General features: G+C 45.4%; 1 protein-coding gene across 1 annotated transcript in view; it reads left to right on the top strand.

Moving 5' to 3' along the window:
* LOC117521104 (macrophage mannose receptor 1-like) overlaps positions 1 to 19,860 on the top strand; it is a 73,267-nt gene that overhangs the window by 28,116 nt on the left and 25,291 nt on the right. Inside the window, exons 15-24 of the mRNA XM_034182418.1 lie at positions 5,903 to 6,056; positions 6,167 to 6,205; positions 11,406 to 11,569; positions 11,654 to 11,715; positions 13,094 to 13,194; positions 13,314 to 13,456; positions 13,653 to 13,758; positions 14,168 to 14,295; positions 14,413 to 14,463; positions 18,987 to 19,028. Of these exons, the coding sequence (XP_034038309.1) occupies positions 5,903 to 6,056; positions 6,167 to 6,205; positions 11,406 to 11,569; positions 11,654 to 11,715; positions 13,094 to 13,194; positions 13,314 to 13,456; positions 13,653 to 13,758; positions 14,168 to 14,295; positions 14,413 to 14,463; positions 18,987 to 19,028 (990 nt within the window). The remainder of the gene's footprint in view (positions 1 to 5,902; positions 6,057 to 6,166; positions 6,206 to 11,405; positions 11,570 to 11,653; positions 11,716 to 13,093; positions 13,195 to 13,313; positions 13,457 to 13,652; positions 13,759 to 14,167; positions 14,296 to 14,412; positions 14,464 to 18,986; positions 19,029 to 19,860) is intronic.

Below are 19,860 nucleotides of genomic sequence, written 5' to 3'. Positions count from 1 at the left end.
ACGTTACCACTGTATGATACCAAAAGGCTGAGACGTTTACTTGTTGGTAGACGATTTCTCGGCAGTGAGGTGAAGATGCTGCCCGGCTCTTATGGAGGTGTGGATGATGGTGATGAGTGACAGCTGGCATTGTTGATGAGTGACAGCTGCCACTCCCGGTGCTCCGGCGCCTTCACATGCCTGAAGCCCGCACTTCAGGCAGGACGCCCTCTGGTGGTGGGCCAGCAGTACCTCCTCTTCAGCGGCCCACACAACAGGACCCCCCCCTCAACGGGCAACTCCTGGCGCCCGACCAGGCTTGTCCGGGTGACGGGTGTAGAAGTCGGCCAGGAGGGCCGGGTCCAGGATGAAGCTCCTCTTCACCCAGGAGCGCTCTTTGGGTCCATAACCCTCCCAGTCCACTAGGTACTGGAACCCCCAGCCCTTACAACGGACATCCAGGAGCCGGCGAACTGTCCACGCAGGCTCCCCGTCGACGATCCGGGCAGGAGGCGGCGCCGGTCTGGGGGCACAGAGGGATGAGGTGTGGTGAGGCTTGATCCGGGAGACATGAAAGACTGGATGGATCCGCAGTGAAGCTGGCAGCCTCAGCTTCACCGCGGCAGGACTGAGGACCTTAATGATGGGGAAGGGGCCGATGTACCGATCCTTCAGTTTTTGTGAGTCCACCTGCAACGGAATGTCTTTAGTCGACAGCCAAACCTCCTGCCCGGCCGGGCTGGTATGCAGGGGCCGGGGACCGCCAGCGGTCTGCATGGGCCTTGGCCCTCGTCCGGGCTTTGAGCAGGGCAGAGCGGGCAGAGCGCCACACCCGACGGCACCACCTCAGATGGGCCTGGACCAAGGGCACCCCGACCTCTCCCTCCACAAGTGGAAACAATGGGGGCTGGTACCCCAAACACACCTCAAACGGGGAGAGGCCGGTGGCAGACGAGACTTGACTGTTGTGTGCGTACTCGATCCAGGCCAGATGGTTGCTCCAGGCCATCGGGTGCGCCGAGGTCACACAGGGAAAGGCCTGTTCCAATTCCTGGTTGGCCCGCTCTACCTGTCTGTTGGTCTGGGGATGGTACCCAGACGAGAGGCTCACGGTGGCCTCCAGTTCTCTACAGAAACTCCTCCAGACTTGCGAGGAGAACTGGGGACCACGGTCAGAGAAGACATCGGATGGAATCTCATGCAGACGCACGACGTGGTGGAACAGGAGGTCTGCAGTCTCCTGGGCCGTCGGGAGCTTCGGGAGGGCCACGAAGTGGGCCGCCTTGGAGAACCGGTCCACTATCGTGAGGATGGTGGTCATGCCCTGGGACGGCGGGAGGCCCGTGACGAAGTCCAGGCTGATGTGGGACCAGGGGCGGTGGGGCACAGGTAACGGCTGGAGGAGACCCTGTGCCCGTTGGTGGTCTGCCTTTCCCCTGGCACAGGTGGTGCAGGCCTGGACATACTCCCGGACGTCGGCTTCCATAGACGCCCACCAGAAGCGCTGCCTGACCACTGCCACGGTTCTTCGCACCCCTGGGTGACAGGAGAGCTTGGACCCGTGACAGAAGTGCAGGACAGCAGCTCTGGCTACCGGTGGGATGTAGAGTCTGTTCCTTGGGCAGGTCCCCGGGTCCGGGTTCCGTGCCAGGGCCTCCCGGACGGTCTTCTCCACATCCCAGGTGAGGGCTGCCACGATAGTGGACTAGGGGATGATAGGTTCCGGTGGATCTGACAGCTCGACCTTGACCTCCTCTTCATGGACCCGGGACAGGGCGTCAGATCGCTGGTTCTTAGTCCCGGGATGGTAGATAATCCGGAAGTCAAATCGCCCGAAGAACAGTGACCAGCGGGCTTGCCTGGGGTTCAGACGTTTGGCGTCTGTTCCGATGGTCCGTGGAAACCATAAATGGTACCGCAGCTCCCTCCAACAGGTGTCTCCACTCCTCAAGAGCCTCTTTCACCGCAAGAAGTTCCCGAATGCCGACGTCATAGTTCCGCTCCGCCGGGGTCAACCTGCGGGAAAAATAGGCACATGGATGGAGAACCTTGTCGGACTCTCCGCTCTGGGACAGTACGGCTCCTATCCCTGAGTCCGAGGCATCCACTTCAACAACAAACTGGCGATTGGGATTGGGCTGCACCAGAACGGGTGCAGATGAAAACCGACGTTTCAACTCCCTAAACGCGGCTTCGCACCGATCTGACCAGGTGAAGGGGACTTTAGTGGAGGTCAGGGCCGTCAGGAGGCTAACTACCTGTCTATAACCCTTAATAAACCTCCGGTAGAAATTTGCAAAGCCGAGGAACTGTTGCAGCTTCCTACGGCTTGTCGGTTGGGGCCAATCCCTCACTGCCGCAACCTTGGCCGGCTCGGGTGCGACGGAGTTGGAGGAGATGATGAACCCCAGGAAAGACAAAGAAGTGCAGTGGAACTCGCACTTCTCGCCCTTCACAAACAGCCGGTTCTCCAACAACCGCTGCAGGACCTGACGTACATGCTGGACATGGGTCTCAGGATCCGGGGAGAAGATGAGGATGTCGTCCAGGTATACGAAGATGAACCGGTGCAGGAAGTCCCGCAAGACGTCATTAACCAATGCCTGGAACGTCGCGGGCGCATTGGTGAGGCCGAACGGCATGACCAGGTACTCAAAGTGACCTAACGGGGTGTTAAATGCCGTCTTCCATTCGTCTCCCTTCCAGATCCGAACCAGGTGGTACGCATTTCTAAGATCCAATTTGGTGAAAATTTGGGCTCCATGCAGGGGCGTGAACACAGAATCTAACAGAGGCAGCGGGTATCGATTACGAACCGTGACTTCGTTCAGCCCTCTGTAGTCTATGCATGGACGGAGTCCACCGTCTTTCTTGCCCACAAAAAAGACACCTGCACCCATCGGAGAGGTGGAGTTCCGGATCAACCCGGCAGCTAAGGAGTCCCGGATGTAGGTCTCCATTGATTCGCGCTCAGGACGAGAGAGGTTGTACAGCCTGCTGGACGGGTACTCAGCGCCTGGGATCAAATCAATGGCACAATCGTACGGACGGTGCGGGGGAAGAGTGAGTGCCAGATCTTTGCTGAAGACGTCAGCAAGATCATGGTACTCCTCAGGCACCGCTGACAGATTGGGGGGGACTTTAACCTCCTCATTAGCTGTCACACCGGGTGGAACCGAGGATCCTAAACATTCCCGTGGCAGGTGTCGCTCCACTGCGTCACTACCCCAGACGGCCAATCAGTCCGGGGATTGTGCTTTAATATCCATGGAAACCCCAAAATCACTCGGGAGGTAGAAGGTGTTATATAAAACACAATCTCCTCCCTGTGATTTCCAGACACCACCAATGTCACTGGTTGTGTCTGATGTGTGATTAATGGGAGAAGGGTGCCATCTAGTGCCCGTACCTTCAATGGGGAAGGTAGTGCCACTAGAGGGAGCCCTACCTCCCTGGCCCATCTGCTGTCCAGCAGATTTTTTTCAGACCTCGTGTACACCAGTGCTGGGGCGTGAAGGGTAAGATCCCCACAAAGGATCGTCACTGGGATGCGTGTTGATCTACGGGCTTTTCCCGCGTGGATGTTATGGCCCACCCTTAACCCAGTCTTTAAGGGCGGGCATTGTAGTTTAACCGTTTGGGGCAGTTTCTTTGTATGTGCTCGTCAGAGCCACAGAAAAAACACTCCCCGTGAGCCAGCCTCCGTTGTCTGTCATGTGATTTTACTTTGGCCCTGCTCGTGTCCATAGCTTCGTCAGCAGGGGGAGCTGTGGCTCCACGGAGCTCTCTGACTGTGGAGCATGGAGCGGGCGGCACCCTTTCGGACCCGGAAGGAAGAGGGACGGCTCGTGCCTGGCCACGCCCTTCGTCCCGCTCCCGACGGTGTTCTTCTAACCGGTTGTCTAACCGTATAACCACGTCGACAAGCCCGTCAAAATCCCGTGGCTCATCCTTAGCCAGCAGGTGCTCCTTCAGGACCGGAGACAGTCCATTTACGAAGGCGGCGCAGAGTGCAACTTATTCCAGCCAGACCTCGCAGCCGTGATGCGGAAGTCGACTGCGTACTCGGCTGCACTCCGACGTCCCTGTCTCATAGACAGCAGCACAGTCGAAGCGGTCTCGCCTCTATTGGGATGATCAAACACTTGTTTAAACTCCCTCACAAACCCAGTATATGTCGTTAGGAGCCGTGAGTTTTGCTCCCAGAGCGCCGTAGCCCAGGCGCGTGCCTCTCCTCGAAGCAAATTGATGACATAAGCCACCCGGCTGGCATCTGACGCGTACATGATGGGACGTTGTGCAAAGACGAGCGAACACTGCATTAAGAAGTCCGCGCACGTCTCGACACAACCTCCGTACGGTTCCGGTGGGCTTATGTATGCTTCAGGGGATGGGGGGGGGGGTCTCGGTTACTAAATCCAACCGAGCAGTGAAGGCGGTTAAGATTTGCTGCAGCTCTCCTAACACGCCTCCTGCCGACGCCTGTGCACCCTGTGTTTCCATTGGTGGTTTAAGCGATGGTTGACGGCCCTCGGGATCCATGACGCTGGCCGAGAAATCCTGTTGTGGAAAGTGTAGGAACACGGACCCACAACAGGGGGCGCAAATGAACGGACAATGGAATAAGCCAAATATAACAATTTAATGTTGTGAATGTGCACAACAGAGCAACAGACAACACAATTGAGATCAACAGTCAAATAAGTTACGGTGATGTGTGAGCAGGCTCGAGGATAGGAGATGCCCGTCCAGAAAAGAGCCGGATCCCACACGCCTTCCACTCCACCGGACCTGAAGCAATCCTGGAGCCACCAAGCACTGGGTCCCCAGGTGGCCACTGCCTCCGGCTGTCAGATCGGGTACTGCTGGCAGGAAGAACAGACAGGTGATGGTGGGTGCGTGAACACCCAGCAAACAGTTCAACATAAAGGTGGAAAGCACCTCCACCTCTCAATCACAATGCACACGGAGCTTGTACAGATCCTGAAGTCACACTTAAACAGAGTCTGCAAACTCAGAATAATGTCAGTCAGCACAGAAGTAAAAACGTTACCACTGTATGATACCAAAAGGCTGAGACGTTTACTTGTTGGTAGACGATTTCTCGGCAGTGAGGTGAAGATGCTGCCCGGCTCTTATGGAGGTGTGGATGATGGTGATGAGTGACAGCTGGCGTTGTTGATGAGTGACAGCTGCCACTCCCGGTGCTCCGGCGCCCTCACGTGCCTGAAGCCCGCACTTCAGGCAGGACGCCCTCTGGTGGTGGGCCAGCAGTACCTCCTCTTCAGCGGCCCACACAACAGATGGATTATTATAATCATTATTATGATATGCTATGTGCTGGTGAACTTGCTGGAGGGGACTGGTAAGGTTAGACCTTACTTGCGTGAAGCGCCTTGGAGAAGCTTTCTTGCAGTTTGACGCTATATGAATGAATTGAATTATTATTAATATGCATATGTCGCGGACATGAACGAGCGAAGCTCGTCAGCATCTCACCATGTCATTTAGGTCCTTCAGACTTTTTTCATTAAAATGATTCTTGGGAGCATGAGCATTACTAAAACCTTTTAGCTTCTGGAGGGGCTCCACTTCCCCCAGACCCCCCGCCTTTTTAAGCATTTTCCTTGATTTGCCTCTCACATACTTGGAAAAACTCCTCGCCATCTCACCATGTCCTTTAGGTCCTTCAGACTTTTTTCAGTAAAATGGTTCTTGGGAGCATGAGCATGACTAAAACCTTTTAGCTTCTGGAGGAGCTCCCCCCCCCCCCCCCCCCCCCCTCGCCTTTTTAAGCATTTTCTGTAACCATGTCCTTTAGGTCTGTCTCCGCCCTTTAGGACCCTCTGCCTTTTTAAGCATTTTCCTTATTTCGCCTTTGAGAGAAATCATTGTCATTTTATGGTTTTGCTTCTGTTTGCAGTTAAACTTCCAACACTGGGAAGAAGGAGAACCAAACAATAAAAATAACGCAGAATCATGTGCAGAATTTGCTATCTATAGGCACAATTCTGAAGGCTCTTGGAACGATGTGCACTGTGAAAAGCTCAACAGATGGATTTGTCAGATACGTGCAGGTATCTTGTTTGGTTTTGCCTTGTTTGCTGTGAAATGCTTTTGACCGGTATGCTTTTCCTTTTACCCTACACATTCTCTGCATGTGTAATTATCTCCTCTTTCCATATAGGATTCAGTCCACATCCGACTCCACAACCTGTTGCACCTGGTAAGTTGTCTCTGTGATGGCTGTCATCTGCCACCTGAGTGTCAAAGGAGAGTAATGAGAATGCTGGTTTATGCTTCGGTTTAATGACATAACTCAAAACCTGTTGCTGCTAATTGGAATAAAAATGTTAAGGTAAAAAAAAAATCTTTCCCTATGTTTCAACTAAATATCTTTGCTACTAGCTTTCTTTGGAGGAGCGTAGAGTACCACTGGAATGACATTGCATCAAACGAGTGGTTATTTACACCCCATCACACTAGAAGCCGAATGAGCTCGAATGCCATCTGAATGAAAATTTGACCTCCATTTGGACAAAGTCAAGGTGTAGTCGAAACTGTCGGACAGCATTCTGCGTGCATTCCAAACAGTCAAGCAAATTTGTGTTGCCGGCCCGAATGTTTAGCTCATGCACTCAACAGTCGAGGTGCAGTCAAGGTGAGAAAATATCGTACGGCAGTCGAGGTGTACTCGAAGTACAATCTGACTGTGTTTTAATCATTATCACGGTCTCAAAACAGCATTTGAAACAGTCTAATCTTGTTCAAGGGAAATTCAGCATGGGCAGGCACGTCGAATCCTGCCAGCATGTCGCACACTGCACCCCCCCCCCCCCCCCCCCCCGTGCATCCCGTTTGGGGCGTGCAAAGGAAATATTGCAATGTGCAGTGTCTGTGGTACGCATTAATTTTGTGAACTAGATGTGAACATTGTGCAGTCAAACCGAAAACACTGTGTGCCACTGCGGGTCAGCGCGTCTCTGCACAGCAGAGTAAAACGCACAGCTGAACGCAGTCTTACATCCATAATGAGCATTATATTACAGATCCACAGTCAGTACAGCTCATGTGTTAGAATGTGTATCTGTAATATTATGTTACCATGGCTGTAACACCCCGTTCAGACAGCCGCGCTGCGCCTCAGCACATCACACTGATGCACCTCTGTGCCTACCCCACCTCTGTCTCTGTGATGGAGGTAGGGGAGGTAATGGTCTTGTGGTTAGGCGTTGGGCTTCAGACCAGAGGATCCTCAGTTCAAACCCCAGCCTGACCGGAAAATCACTAAGGGCCCTTGGGCAAAGTCTTTAATCCCCGAGTTGCTCCCGGTGTGTAGTGAGCACCCTGACATCGGTGTGTGAGTGTGTCTGTGTGAATGTGAGGCATAATTGTAAACCACTTTGAGCATCTGATGCAGATGGAAAAGCGCTATATAAATGCAGTCCATTTATCATTTATAATGAACATGATGTAACAGATCCATTGTCAGTCCACCTCATGTGTTAGAAGCTGTATCTGCAATACTATGTTATCATGGCTGTAACACCCCATCCAGATGCATCAACACATCACTGAGACACCCTGACGCTCAGCGCTTGTGAACGTGGTGTTACAGCAGTAATAAACATATAATGACCAACGCATCTTCTAAACCATTAGAAGGACTGACGATGCAACCATTTACCAAAGCCCTACAATGTAAATAAAGTAAGTCATCGCCTTTGGAACACCTCCAGATGCGCTTCCCACCACAGGGTGGTCACCAGCTACACCGCAGCCATCAGCTGTCATGTCATCCATGTGACATCGGCATCGATTTCTATTTATACACTAGATGGCGGATGCAGCTCATGAGCTGTTGCCAGGCAGCCGCCATCTTGCTTAGTGTAATTACGCATTGCTGAATAAAGGTTAGAAAATTATTTTTTGTGTCAATCTTCAATCAATATTCTGTAAACTATTTTGCTTCCTGAATGCTTTGTCGTGATAAATATCGCCCCATTCGTTTTGCAATTCATTTCGAAGTCTCGCTTTCATAAGTCTCAATTTATCCCTTTTTAATTAGCCTTTTCTTCATTCTGTAAGAGCAAATTCACAGAATGGAAATGTTTTTTTCTCTCAGTTTGGTGTGTGACATGACAGTCATTAACATCTTTGACATATTCTGCTACTAATTTAGGAATATCCATGAATGAGATTAATTTCTCTATAATATACTACATATTCCAATGTAGTGCTTTTAGATCACGCTGGAGTGGCGCGCACACAATCTGAATTAACAGGGAAAAACTTCAGCACCAACAAAACTGGCCAGTTTTGTTTTATTTATTTTATTTGAAAGTGAAGTGCTGTGTAAAAGCGGTGCCGCAGGTGAGCAGTCTTTAATATTAATATCTTTAATATGATGTGAGCACGTGAAGCTCTTACTTTCACCCCTGATTATTTCCCATCTTTAACATGAATGAATGAATGAAAATTTTATTTTGGACATGAAAAACCAAACAAATAAAGGACAACAACGAACATAGAAACCAACAAATCATTAAAAAAACTTAACTTCATAATGGCATTAAAGCTAGAATACCGGCAATCCTCAATGTACACCGTCAGACACCAGTCACCAGGCAACTCACCTGTCCAAAAGCAGTGCTGCAAAATCCTTGTGAGTTCGATCGCCAGTCTTCTGTCGCAGTTGCTCCCAATGATCTCTCACCGTCGCTGATCTTCTCTTTTTCTCTCGCTCCAAATGATGTCTTTTCTTCGCACTTTCTGTGTATATCGCTGGTCTTCCTCGCTTTCTTCCACTTCTACTTTCTCTCTCCCCCATGTTGCCTTCTTCATGCATCGCAGCTAGTGGTGAAACCCCCCCATGTGACCTGTGACGTCACCCCGATGGTGTCCTGGCTTTCGAATTTTTGGCACGTGCCAATAATTCAGAATTTGCTTCGATATGGACGACTTTTAATCACGTTCAGACTAATATTTTGGGAATCCTTTATATTCACACTAACGAACAAAATTACTTTGGTCCCCATCAAAATTCTAACAATCGTCTCAATTTCAATATGCTTCCTGGCACTCTAGCTTTAATTAAGGGTCAGACTAGTATCTTGTGTCATGGCAGTTATAGTGTGTATATGTATGTTTCTGTTTGACAAACTGATGGTGTTATTTTCTATCTTGATAAAGATAATGATTTCAGTGATTGGGATAGTATCACCAAAATTCATAACTCCAGGTGAACTCGTCATAACATATGGACTGGAAATAACAAATTCATTCAAGGCTGTTATATAAACAGTCTGATCTTTTCTGTATTTGTTTTGACAAATATTGGCTTTACAAATGTGGGACAGAGTTTGAATAAATGTAACATCACAGTTATACCATGGAAAATGCAGATTTATTGTGAACTCTCTTGGAAACATTGATCATGCCCATCGATTTCTATTTATGCCTGGTTGTTATATGATAACCAAGATAGCGTTGCTCTGGCAACAGCCAATGAATGAGTGGATTGCTCCGGTCCTCCATCTAGTGATTCAATAGAAATCGATGGACATGGGTGCGAAGTGGGATGGTGACATCCACCATGATCCGAGAGCAGATGCATCGTCCACTACGAATTATTTATTCCATATGACACCGCGTCCAGACAGTGCTCACTGCTCGCTTGCTCACCTGGTGCCATCTCTCTCTCTCGCTCTCTCTTACTCCTTCTTATTCACCTGGCATTCACGCCAAAGAGTTCAATCTTTGTCTCATCAGACCAGAGAATTTTGTTTCTCATGGTCTGAGAGTCCTTCAGGTGCCTTTTGTCAAACTCCAGGCGGGCTGCCCTGTGCCTTTTACTAAGGAGTGGTTTCTGTCTGCGCACCATACAGGCAGTGGTGGACATAGCTAACCAAAACGTTAGCTTCGATAACAGTTAATCCGCTAACTGAAAAGTTAACTTTTATAAAGCTAAACTGATAAACCCCTAAAAAATTTAGCGAAAGTTACAGATAAAAGCTAAACCGAAAACGTTTAGTATTGACTTCAGTACACTAGCAGCTACTGACACAACAATGAGCCAGTGCTTCTGTGTGAGATCAACCTTCTCTCAGCAAAAGAGACCTGGTGACCAGAGAGAAAGGAAAGAGAAGTGCAAAAGTAAGCGGGAGGGGAAAAGTAAAGACAATTTCTCTTCACACACATGCAGCAGTGCATTATGGGTAAATTCGTTTCCGGTTGGTTGGCCGGTATGACACACAACTTACTGAAATGTGTAGTGGGTTTTACAAATAATTCTGTATTTGTAAATATGTCATTTTTTTCATTTGTAATAAAAGGCAATTTGCCACACACATTCGCTAAAAATGCTGAATCCGCTTAAACAGAATTTTCAGTTTTCAAATTGCCTTTTTTACAAATGAAAAAAATGACATATCTTCAAATAAAGATTAATTTGTAAAACCCACCAAACGTTTCAGTAAGTTGTGTGTTGTACCGACCAACAAACCACTCTTCTCAGGAAACTAATTTACCCATAATGCACTGAGGCATGGGAGTCTCAACGCTAAAATCTTCAAAATTATTGCATTACTTTAAAACTAAAACATACACCTGATATTTTCACTTTATAAAAAAACAGACGTGATGTTAATTTAAATAACGTGTCTGGAATTAGTTTGTTTAAAATTTTAACCATAAGTCAAAATTATTTGTGCATGACTTGCGTGCTATGCCAGAAAGTCTGTATTGGTGTGAAGAGAAATGATCTTTTTTTTCCTCCCTCTTCCTTTCTCTCTGGTAGTCAGCTCTTCTCTGCCTGCAGAGGATAGAGCTGTACCTCTGGTGAGCAGCCAACTCTAGGAAGAGTGCTGGTGGCACCACAGTTCTTCCATTTACAGATGATCGAAGCCACTGTGCCTACTGGGACTTTCAAAGCAACATTAATGTTTCTGCACCCTTTCCCAGATTTGTGCTTCGAGACAATCCAGCTTTTGAGGTCTGCAGACAATTCCGGTTTGTGCTCTGCCATGCACTGTCAACTGTAGGACCTTATATGTAGACATGTGTGTGCCTTTCCGAGTCATGTTTAATCAACCTAATTTACCCCAGGTGTTCTCCAATTAAGCAGTAGAAACATCCCAAGGATGATCAGTGAAAACAGGATGCACCTGAGCTCAGTTTTGATCTTCATGGCAAAGGCTGTGAATACTTATGTACTTGTGATTTCTACATTTTTTTAATAAATTTGAAAAAAATCTCAACTTGTTTCACATTGTCATTATGGGGTATTGTGTGTAGAATCTTGAGGGGGAAAAATGAATTTCATCCATTTTGGAATAAGGCTGTATAGATATATAAGAAAATGTGCAAAAAGTGAAACGCTGTGAATACTTTCCAGAGGTACTATAGACGACATTTCTTCCTTCTAGACTACAATAAGACGTCTGATGGGTGGTTGCAATGGAACGGGAGTCAGTATTATTTGAACAACCAGCGGTTGCATATGGAAGGAGCACGTGATTACTGTAAAAAGAAGCATAGCGACTTGGTTGTCATCAACAGTGAAGCTGAAAGTATCTTTTTATGGAAACAGGTGGGCACTGACATTTACACAACATTAGCTCTAAAAATCTATGTATTTGTCAACATTATTGATAATACCTTTTGTCTCTGTTAGATCATCCGATCGTATGGGTCTTACTACATTGGCCTGACAGTGGACCTCGATGGAACATTCGGGTAAGCCTGAAGTGAATGTTTGAAGATTATTTGGAATTTCTCTCTGACACTTTAATGAAGTCTACCTGAAAATGTGACAGGTTGTATCCCAAGAATGTGAAACATATACTCATCTAAGGCGATCACTTGATGTTTTTGGTGCTCTGTTTCATTTGTGTAATGTAATTCTGCTGGAATCTTGCTACTTTGAAGTCACTTGAAAATGCATGTATTCCTTTTCCACAACCAAGCTGGGCAGTTTTTTAAAATGTATTATTTATTTAATAGAACAGATATTATATGATAGTTTTCAGGTATTGCATGTCTTTGTATATAATTCCATGTTTACACTGTTCAGCAAAAAGTTGCAAAGATTTTTTTATATTTGTTTTGTGAATTGTTTTGTAATTTGTGTCGGTAGCATGGCCCAAGCAGAGGGTCACCCCTTTGAGTCTGGTCTGCTTGAGGTTTCTTCCTCATAGGGAGTTTTTCCTTACCACTGTCACCTGTTGCTTGCTCTGGGGGTTGGTAAGGTTAGACCTTACTTATGCGTTGTGCCTGAGGCAGCTTTGTTGTGATTTGGCACTATATAAATGAAAATAAATTGAAAAATTTAAATTTTTGAAAAGTGCATGGAAAATCTTGTCTTAGTCCACCCAGTGGTAAATGGGTAGTGACCTTGGTTGAGTAGTAACTGTCATTTGTATAATGCTACAGAATGCAGTGATAACCACTAGTATCAGTTGGCCTTGGTGACTGTATGGACTGCCTTCTGTTATTACGTCTGTCAAGGACATAATAAAATCATTGCCATTTATTTGTCTGTCTGTCTGTCAGCAAGATAATGTCAAAACTACTGCATGGATTTTGATTAAATTTTCACCACACATAGATATTAGACAAAGGAAGACTCCATTAAATTTTGGAGGTGATCCGGATTTGGATCAGGTTTCACTTTATATAGGATGTGAAGGATTACTGTTAGCAATATTACGTCAAAACTACTGCAGAGATTTTGATGAAATTTTCAACACAGATATATATTTGGCCATGGAAGACTCCTTTAAATTTTGGAGGTGATCCGGATCAAGTTACACTTTATGTAGACTTTGAAGGATTACGTAAAAACTACTACACGGATTCTCATCAAATTTTCATCATGGACACATATTAGGCCATGGAAGATTCCATTAAATTTTGGAGGTGATCGGATCCAGATTCTAAATCAAGATTTCACTTTAAATACGCTTTAAAGGATTACATCAAAACTCCTTCATGGATTGTCACCAAGTTTTAGGGCATGGAAGACTCCACTGAATTTTGGAGGTGATCCAGATCTCGATTGGTGGATGTCAAAAATCTTTGATTGCTCTTGTTCTCTTATATGTTTTACCCAAAGGTGGATGGATAGATCTCCAGTGGTATTTCAAAGATGGCAAGACGGTCAACCTGATTTTAAACTCAATGATGAAAATTGTGTCATTATGACCACCGTTAATGGTGAGTGATATATATATATATATATATATACATACATACATACATACATACACACAAAATCACAATGTGCCGACTATAACATATAACAAAGGTCTTATATATCTTGCCTTTGCCTGCAGGGTTCTGGCATGATACTAATTGTGGGACTGAGTACAGATCCATTTGTAAACGCAATGGATCACCTCCTGCCAATACCACTGTAGCACCTACAGTGCTCCCTAAAGGTGGCTGTTCACCAGAATGGGAAAAATTTAACTCAAAGGTTAGTAATCACCTTTAAAAAGTTTAACTAAGAAAATATTTTGAATTTGACAACAGTCTTTGAAACTTGAGCACATTCGTGTATCGACATTTATTCACTGCTCTACAGAGATGATATGAGAGGTCACTATAATAGTTAATTTGTTAACGGAAGTGCAGTGTTGTACTGAGCATATTTGCATTTTTTTCACCTTCAGTGTTATAGAATCTTTAATGACCGCAAAGTCACTTGGGAAGATGCGAGACAACAATGCCAAAGTGCAGGTGGAAACCTGGTCTCTATTGGCTCAAGACGGTTGGCAGGTCTGTTGAAATTTTCTTGTCAATTAAATATTCATCATGTTATCTACCGTACCACTTCTCTTAGGATCCTATCCCAGAAAGGTATAGTTAGATGCTGGACAAGCTGCCAGAGTATTTTGGCTTCAAGCTATCTTCCACTCATTTCATGGTTGGAAAGACGAAAGAGCTGAAAGTGAAGGCTTTTTCTTCTTCTTTTTCTTCTTCTTCTTCTTCTTATTATTATACACCATTTTATGAGCCAGACAGTGATTTGTCCAAAATTCCATTTCAGCTCAAAATCTACATAAAAAGTGGAATAAGTGAATATCTTTGACAACATGTGCTCCATATTTAATGAACAGCACATTTATTCAAACCAAGGAAAAACTCATGTCTAAAAGTAATTGATCAATTTCTCTTCCCATTGCAGTGTTTTTGATCACTAAAATGGCTGCAACGCCAACGACAGACATGTGGATTGGTATGCATAGTTTTCATGGCGGTCAATTTTTATGGACCGATGGGCAACCAAAGACATACACCAACTTTGAAGTTGCTGTAAGTAGACATAAACTGTTTCTTGCAGTATGTTGTTAAATGAATGTTGTAATATAAATGACTACCAATCTTTTGCTATGTTTATTCAAATGTCATTGTTTAATTTTGTCGCTCCAGAGACGCCGACACCTGGTATTATCAGACAGTGATGCCATTGACCGTTATATGGTATGATTAAACTAAATTACTGTAATTACTGCACATGAATCATAACTCTGTCAGATAGATAGATAGATAGATTTGGTGTAAAGGAACACACAGAGCAAGTGTTGTTGGTACTGTCCACTCAATGCTTTTGTGTTTTTGGCCCATTCCTCACCATCATTTTATTGATATAGCACTTTAACACCAACCAAGTGCTTCAATTAATAAAACATGAACAAACAAAACACAATTAAAACAATGTGATACCATGAGTTAATACGAGGGCTGTCAATAAAGTAACGGTCCTTTTTATTTTTTTCAAAAACTATATGGATTTCATTCATATGTTTTTACGTCAGACATGCTTGAACCCTCGTGCGCATGCGTGAGTTTTTCCACGCCTGTCGGTGACGTCATTCGCCTGTGAGCACTCCTTGTGGGAGGAGTCGTCCAGCCCCTCGTCGGAATTCCTTTGTCTGAGAAGTTGCTGAGAGACTGGCGCTTTGTTTGATCAAATTTTTTTCTAAACCTGTGAGACACATCGAAGTGGACACGGTTCGAAAAATTAAGCTGGTTTTCAGTGAAAATTTTAACGGCTGATGAGAGATTTTGAGGTGATACTGTCGCTTTAAGGACTTCCCACGGTGCGAGACGTCGCGCAGCGGTCCCAGGCGCCATCGTCAGCCTGTTTCAAGCTGAAAACCTCCACATTTGAGGCTCTATTGATCCAGGACGTCGTGAGAGAACAGAGAAGTTTCAGAAGAAGTCGGTTTCAGCATTTTATCCGGATATTCCACTGTTAAAGGAGATTTTTTTAATGAAAGACGTGCGGACGGGTCCGCGCGTCGGGACGCAGCCGACGCGGTGCGGCGGCACAGGAAAAACACCTCCGTGTTGATAACCATTTGTAAAATGCAGGCGGCTTTTGATGGCTTTCAGTGGAGTGAGTATATGAGAAATTGTTTAACAGCAGGACATGTTCCAACTTGTCCATAAGGCTTCCAACAGAGGTGTTTTTCCTGTGGCGGAGCGTCGCGGCGGCTGCGAGCCGACGCTGCAATCCGTCTGCACGTCTTTCATTAAAAAAATCTCCTTTAACAGTGGAATATCCGGATAAAATGCTGAAACCGACTTCTTCTGAAACTTCTCTGTTCTCTCACGACGTCCTGGATCAATAGAGCCTGAAATGTGGAGGTTTTCAGCTTGAAACAGGCTGACCATGGCGCCTGAGAGCGCTGCACGACGTCTCGCACCGTGGGAAGTCCTTAAAGCGACAGTATCACCTCAAAATCTTTCATCAGCCGTTAAAATTTTCATTGAAAACCAGCTTAATTTTTCGAACCGTGTCCACTTCGATGTGTCTCACAGGTTTAGAAAAAATTTTGATCAAACAAAGCGCCAGTCTCTCAGCAACTTCTCAGACAAAGGAATTCTGACAAGGGGCTGGATGACTCCTCCCACAAGGAGTGCTCACAGGCGAATGACGTCACCGACAGGCGTGGAAAAACTCACGCATGCGCACGAGGGTTCAAGCATGTCTGACGTAAAAACATATGAATGAAATCCATATAGTTTTTGAAAAAAATAAAAAGGACCTATACTTTATTGACAGACCTCGTAATCATTACATAAATAAAATAAAGTATTAGTACATAAAAACAGGCATACAACACTGAATAATTTCCTGTTACCAGCAGCTGTGGACAGCTGAGAACAAATGTGCTTACAGTGTAGGTTTGAAAATGTCGATAGAACCCGTTCGACAACAAAATTTGTTGTCTGCATTTAAACCATCCTAATTACAGTTAGACACAATCCAACCACTATGGAGCAGTGGGCAACCGCAGTCCAGCGCCCGGGGATCAACGCCAGATGTAGGGACCCTGCCTTGGTCAGGGGCAGAGAACAGAGCCAACACTAAATAAGCATGTTTTTTTAATTGTTGGAAGAAACCCACGCATACACAGGGATAATATGCAAACTCCACAGCCTTATTACAAAAATAGAGTAAAATCATTTTTCCCTCTAAATTCTTCTCACAACACCCCATAATGACAACATGATGTCAGGGCAAGCGGTTGCCCGACACCAGGAGCGGTTGGACCCATGAAACAGACTCCCAGACTTGTTTTTGGCATGTGAGTAATCATGGTCTTTATTCCATGCTCAGGTTCGGCACACAGGTGATCAGTCAGCGGAGCAGAAGCACAATATGGATTTGTCAAGAACGCAGTCATATTCAGGCAGGATTCACAGGCATGAGCAAACACAGTTATCAAGGGTGAGGCAAAAAGGCGTGGTCCAGGAAAACAGAGCAAAACACGGTACACGGCAAAGCAAGAAATCAGGACAAAATACAGAGGCTGGGATGTGTGGATAAAGCGACAACAACCTGGCAGTGAGCTGTGAGACTGTGATGGTTTAAATAAGGAGCAAACAATATAGGGTGATGTGAAGCAGGTGCGTGGAAGTCTCTGGAAGGGGGCGTGACCGGGGTAGCCAAAGGTTGTGCAGAGTACAAGATAGTGAAGGAAGGAAAGCACAGAGTGGAGTGAAGTAATAGACAAAGACACGAGAGCTGGAGCCAAGAGTGTAAGTAAGTGAGAACACAAAGCAGACTGGAACAAAGTGTGAGAGCAGGGCACAAAGCTAGTGGAATGACGTGACAACACAGACAGAGATGTGAGAGGGATGAGAACAGAGCAGAAGCAGGGCATGGAGTGAAACAGAGCTACAACTGAAGACAAAATACACCAAACTGGAACATGACAAACTGATCAGAAAACATGGAGCATAGATAGTAAAGCAAAACTAAACAAGTATTAATAGTAAATTAAACAAGTGATAACCTAATAAAAACGCATGAGAAAATAGAGATAAATACAAAATTAAACCAAAACTGACTTAACAAGGCGGTAAGACAAACCATAAGAAAAAGCAGTGACTAAATAATAACAGAAAACACATCCTGACATAACTGTACAACAAATATTACAAATGAGAGGAACTAGATAAAACAAGTGATAAATTAAACAATAAATAAAACACAACTGACTGAAGAACACTAGAACAAAATGATAAGCCAAAGAAACAAGTAAAGAAAACAAAGTGACAAATCAAAACAGAACAGAGAATAATCACATGATGAAAATAAAATAACTAGTAAATCAAGACCGGGGCATGAGAAGGGGAAAAAAGAAAGAGGGAAAACCCAAATCAAACCCGAGATCAGGCTGAAATCGTGACATGAAAACAGTTTGTTGAAATTTTTGCAAATTTATTAAAAATTAAAAAATAAACCTAAGAAATCACATGTATGTAAGTATTCACACCCTTTGCGCAATACTTTGTTGATGCACCTTTGGCAGCAATTACAACCTCAAGTCTTCTTGAATATTATGCCAGAAGCTTGGTGCACCTATCTTTAGGCAGTTTTTCCCATTCCTCTTTGCAGCACCTCTCAAACTCCATCAGGCTGAATGGGGAGCATCGGTGCACAGCCATTTTCAGATCTCTCCAGAGATGTTCAATCAGATTCAGGTCTGGATTCTGGCTGGCCCACTCAAAGGACATTCAGTACAATTAATCCTCACATTCACCCCTGACATTGGGGTGAATGTGGAGCATAATTGTAAAGTGCTTTGAGCGTCTGATGCAGATGGAAAAGTGCTATATAAACGCAGTCCATTTACCATTTACCATTCACAGAGTTGTCCTGAAGCCACTCCTTTGATATCTTGGCTGTGTGCTTAGGGTCATTGTACTGCTAAAAGATGAACCATCACCCTATTCTGAGGTCAAGAGCGCTCCGGAGCAGGTTTTCATCCAGGATGTGTCTGTACATTGCTGCATTCATCTTTCCCTCAATCCTGACTAGTCTCCCAGTTCCTGCCCCTGAAAAACATCCCCACAGCATGATGCTGCCACCACCATGCTTCACTGTAGGGATGGTGCCTAGTTTTCTATCAAAAACGACGCCTGGCATTCAGGCCAAAGAGTTCAATGTTTGTCTCATCACACCAGAGAATTTTGTTTCTCATGGTCTGAGAGTCTTTGAGGTGCCTTTTGGCAAACTCCAGGTGGGCTGCCACATGCCTTTTTCTAAAAAAGGGATTGTTTTTTCTAGGAGTGGCTTACGTCTGGCACTCTACCATACAGGCCTGATTGGTGGATTGCTGCAGAGATGGCTGTCCTTCTGGAAGGTTCACCTCTCTCCACAAAGGAATGCTGGAGCTCTGACAGAGTGACCATTGGGTTCTTGGTCACCTCCCTGACTAAGGCCCTTCTCCCCTGATCGTTCAGTTTAGATGGGCGGCCAGCTCTAGGAAGAGTCTTGGTGGATCTGAACTTCTTCTGTTTACAGATGATGGAGACCACTGTGCTCATTGGGACTTTCAAAGCAGCAGAAATATTTCTGTCTGCACAATAGGGCAGTGTGTTACATCAACATTTTGACAGTTGTATGCCAGTTGTCATTTGTATATTTGCAACTTTTTGTAAAAAAGCCTCTTGATGGTATTTCTAATACCCATTTGTTTTAATTACAGTTGGAGGACTACTTTTCCAGAAGGCACCAAATGGATCCTGAGGTAACATCTTATTTTGAAATTTCTTCTGCAGAGTACACATCCACTGCACAGATGAGATTTCCTTTGTTGTTAATTTTTTCCAAAGTCCACTGTGTACTACTTAAGAACAGAACCAAAATTAAATTGGGTGGCACATGTCAGCTGGTCCAGATAGGCCCCGTCCCTTTGCTTCCTCCCTTGATATCACTCGGGGGTGGCCACAGCAAAAGCGGGAACCAGGGACCTTCCGCACTGAAACCAAGCCGCACTAACCACTTGGTCACCACCCCTGCCTACAGTCCTGAGCGGGAATTATCTCCCAACAGATGCCTGGCTCAGGGGTGCAGTGATCTGCATCTTGGCACCTGGTTAGCCAGCTCACAGCCTCCAGAATAACTACAGGAGTTGGATGGAATAATCTATTCCCAAGTGAATTGAACTTAAGTTCCTGTTTGATCTCACCGCTGCAGATCGTCAAGTTCAGAGGAGGAAGACTTCTCTTGGGTTTCTTACAAAAAAAAAGGTTCCCGGAGTCTTTCAAAAGTGAGAAGAAAATTAATAATCAAAAAAAAAATTGGAAGATCATAAACAGGTCTGGTGGCCCCAAAGCAGGGGTGGTGGCCAAGTGGTTAGTGCACTTGGATTCGGAGCAGAAGGTTCCTGGTTCAAATGTAATGTGGAGTTGCGTCAGGAAGGGCATCCGGCGTAAAACCTGTGCCAATTCAACATGCAGATCCACCTTGGATTTGCTGTTGCGACCCCAAGTGAAAACAAGGGAGCAGCTGAAGGGACTGACTATAAAAAGTTTAATATTGAGAATAAAGAAAATTGCAAATTAATAAATCTTAAAATT

This window comes from Thalassophryne amazonica, chromosome 12 (assembly GCF_902500255.1).
Source record: "Thalassophryne amazonica chromosome 12, fThaAma1.1, whole genome shotgun sequence".
NCBI classification, from domain to species: domain Eukaryota; kingdom Metazoa; phylum Chordata; class Actinopteri; order Batrachoidiformes; family Batrachoididae; genus Thalassophryne; species Thalassophryne amazonica.
This window is presented reverse-complemented; position numbering and strand designations above follow the sequence as displayed.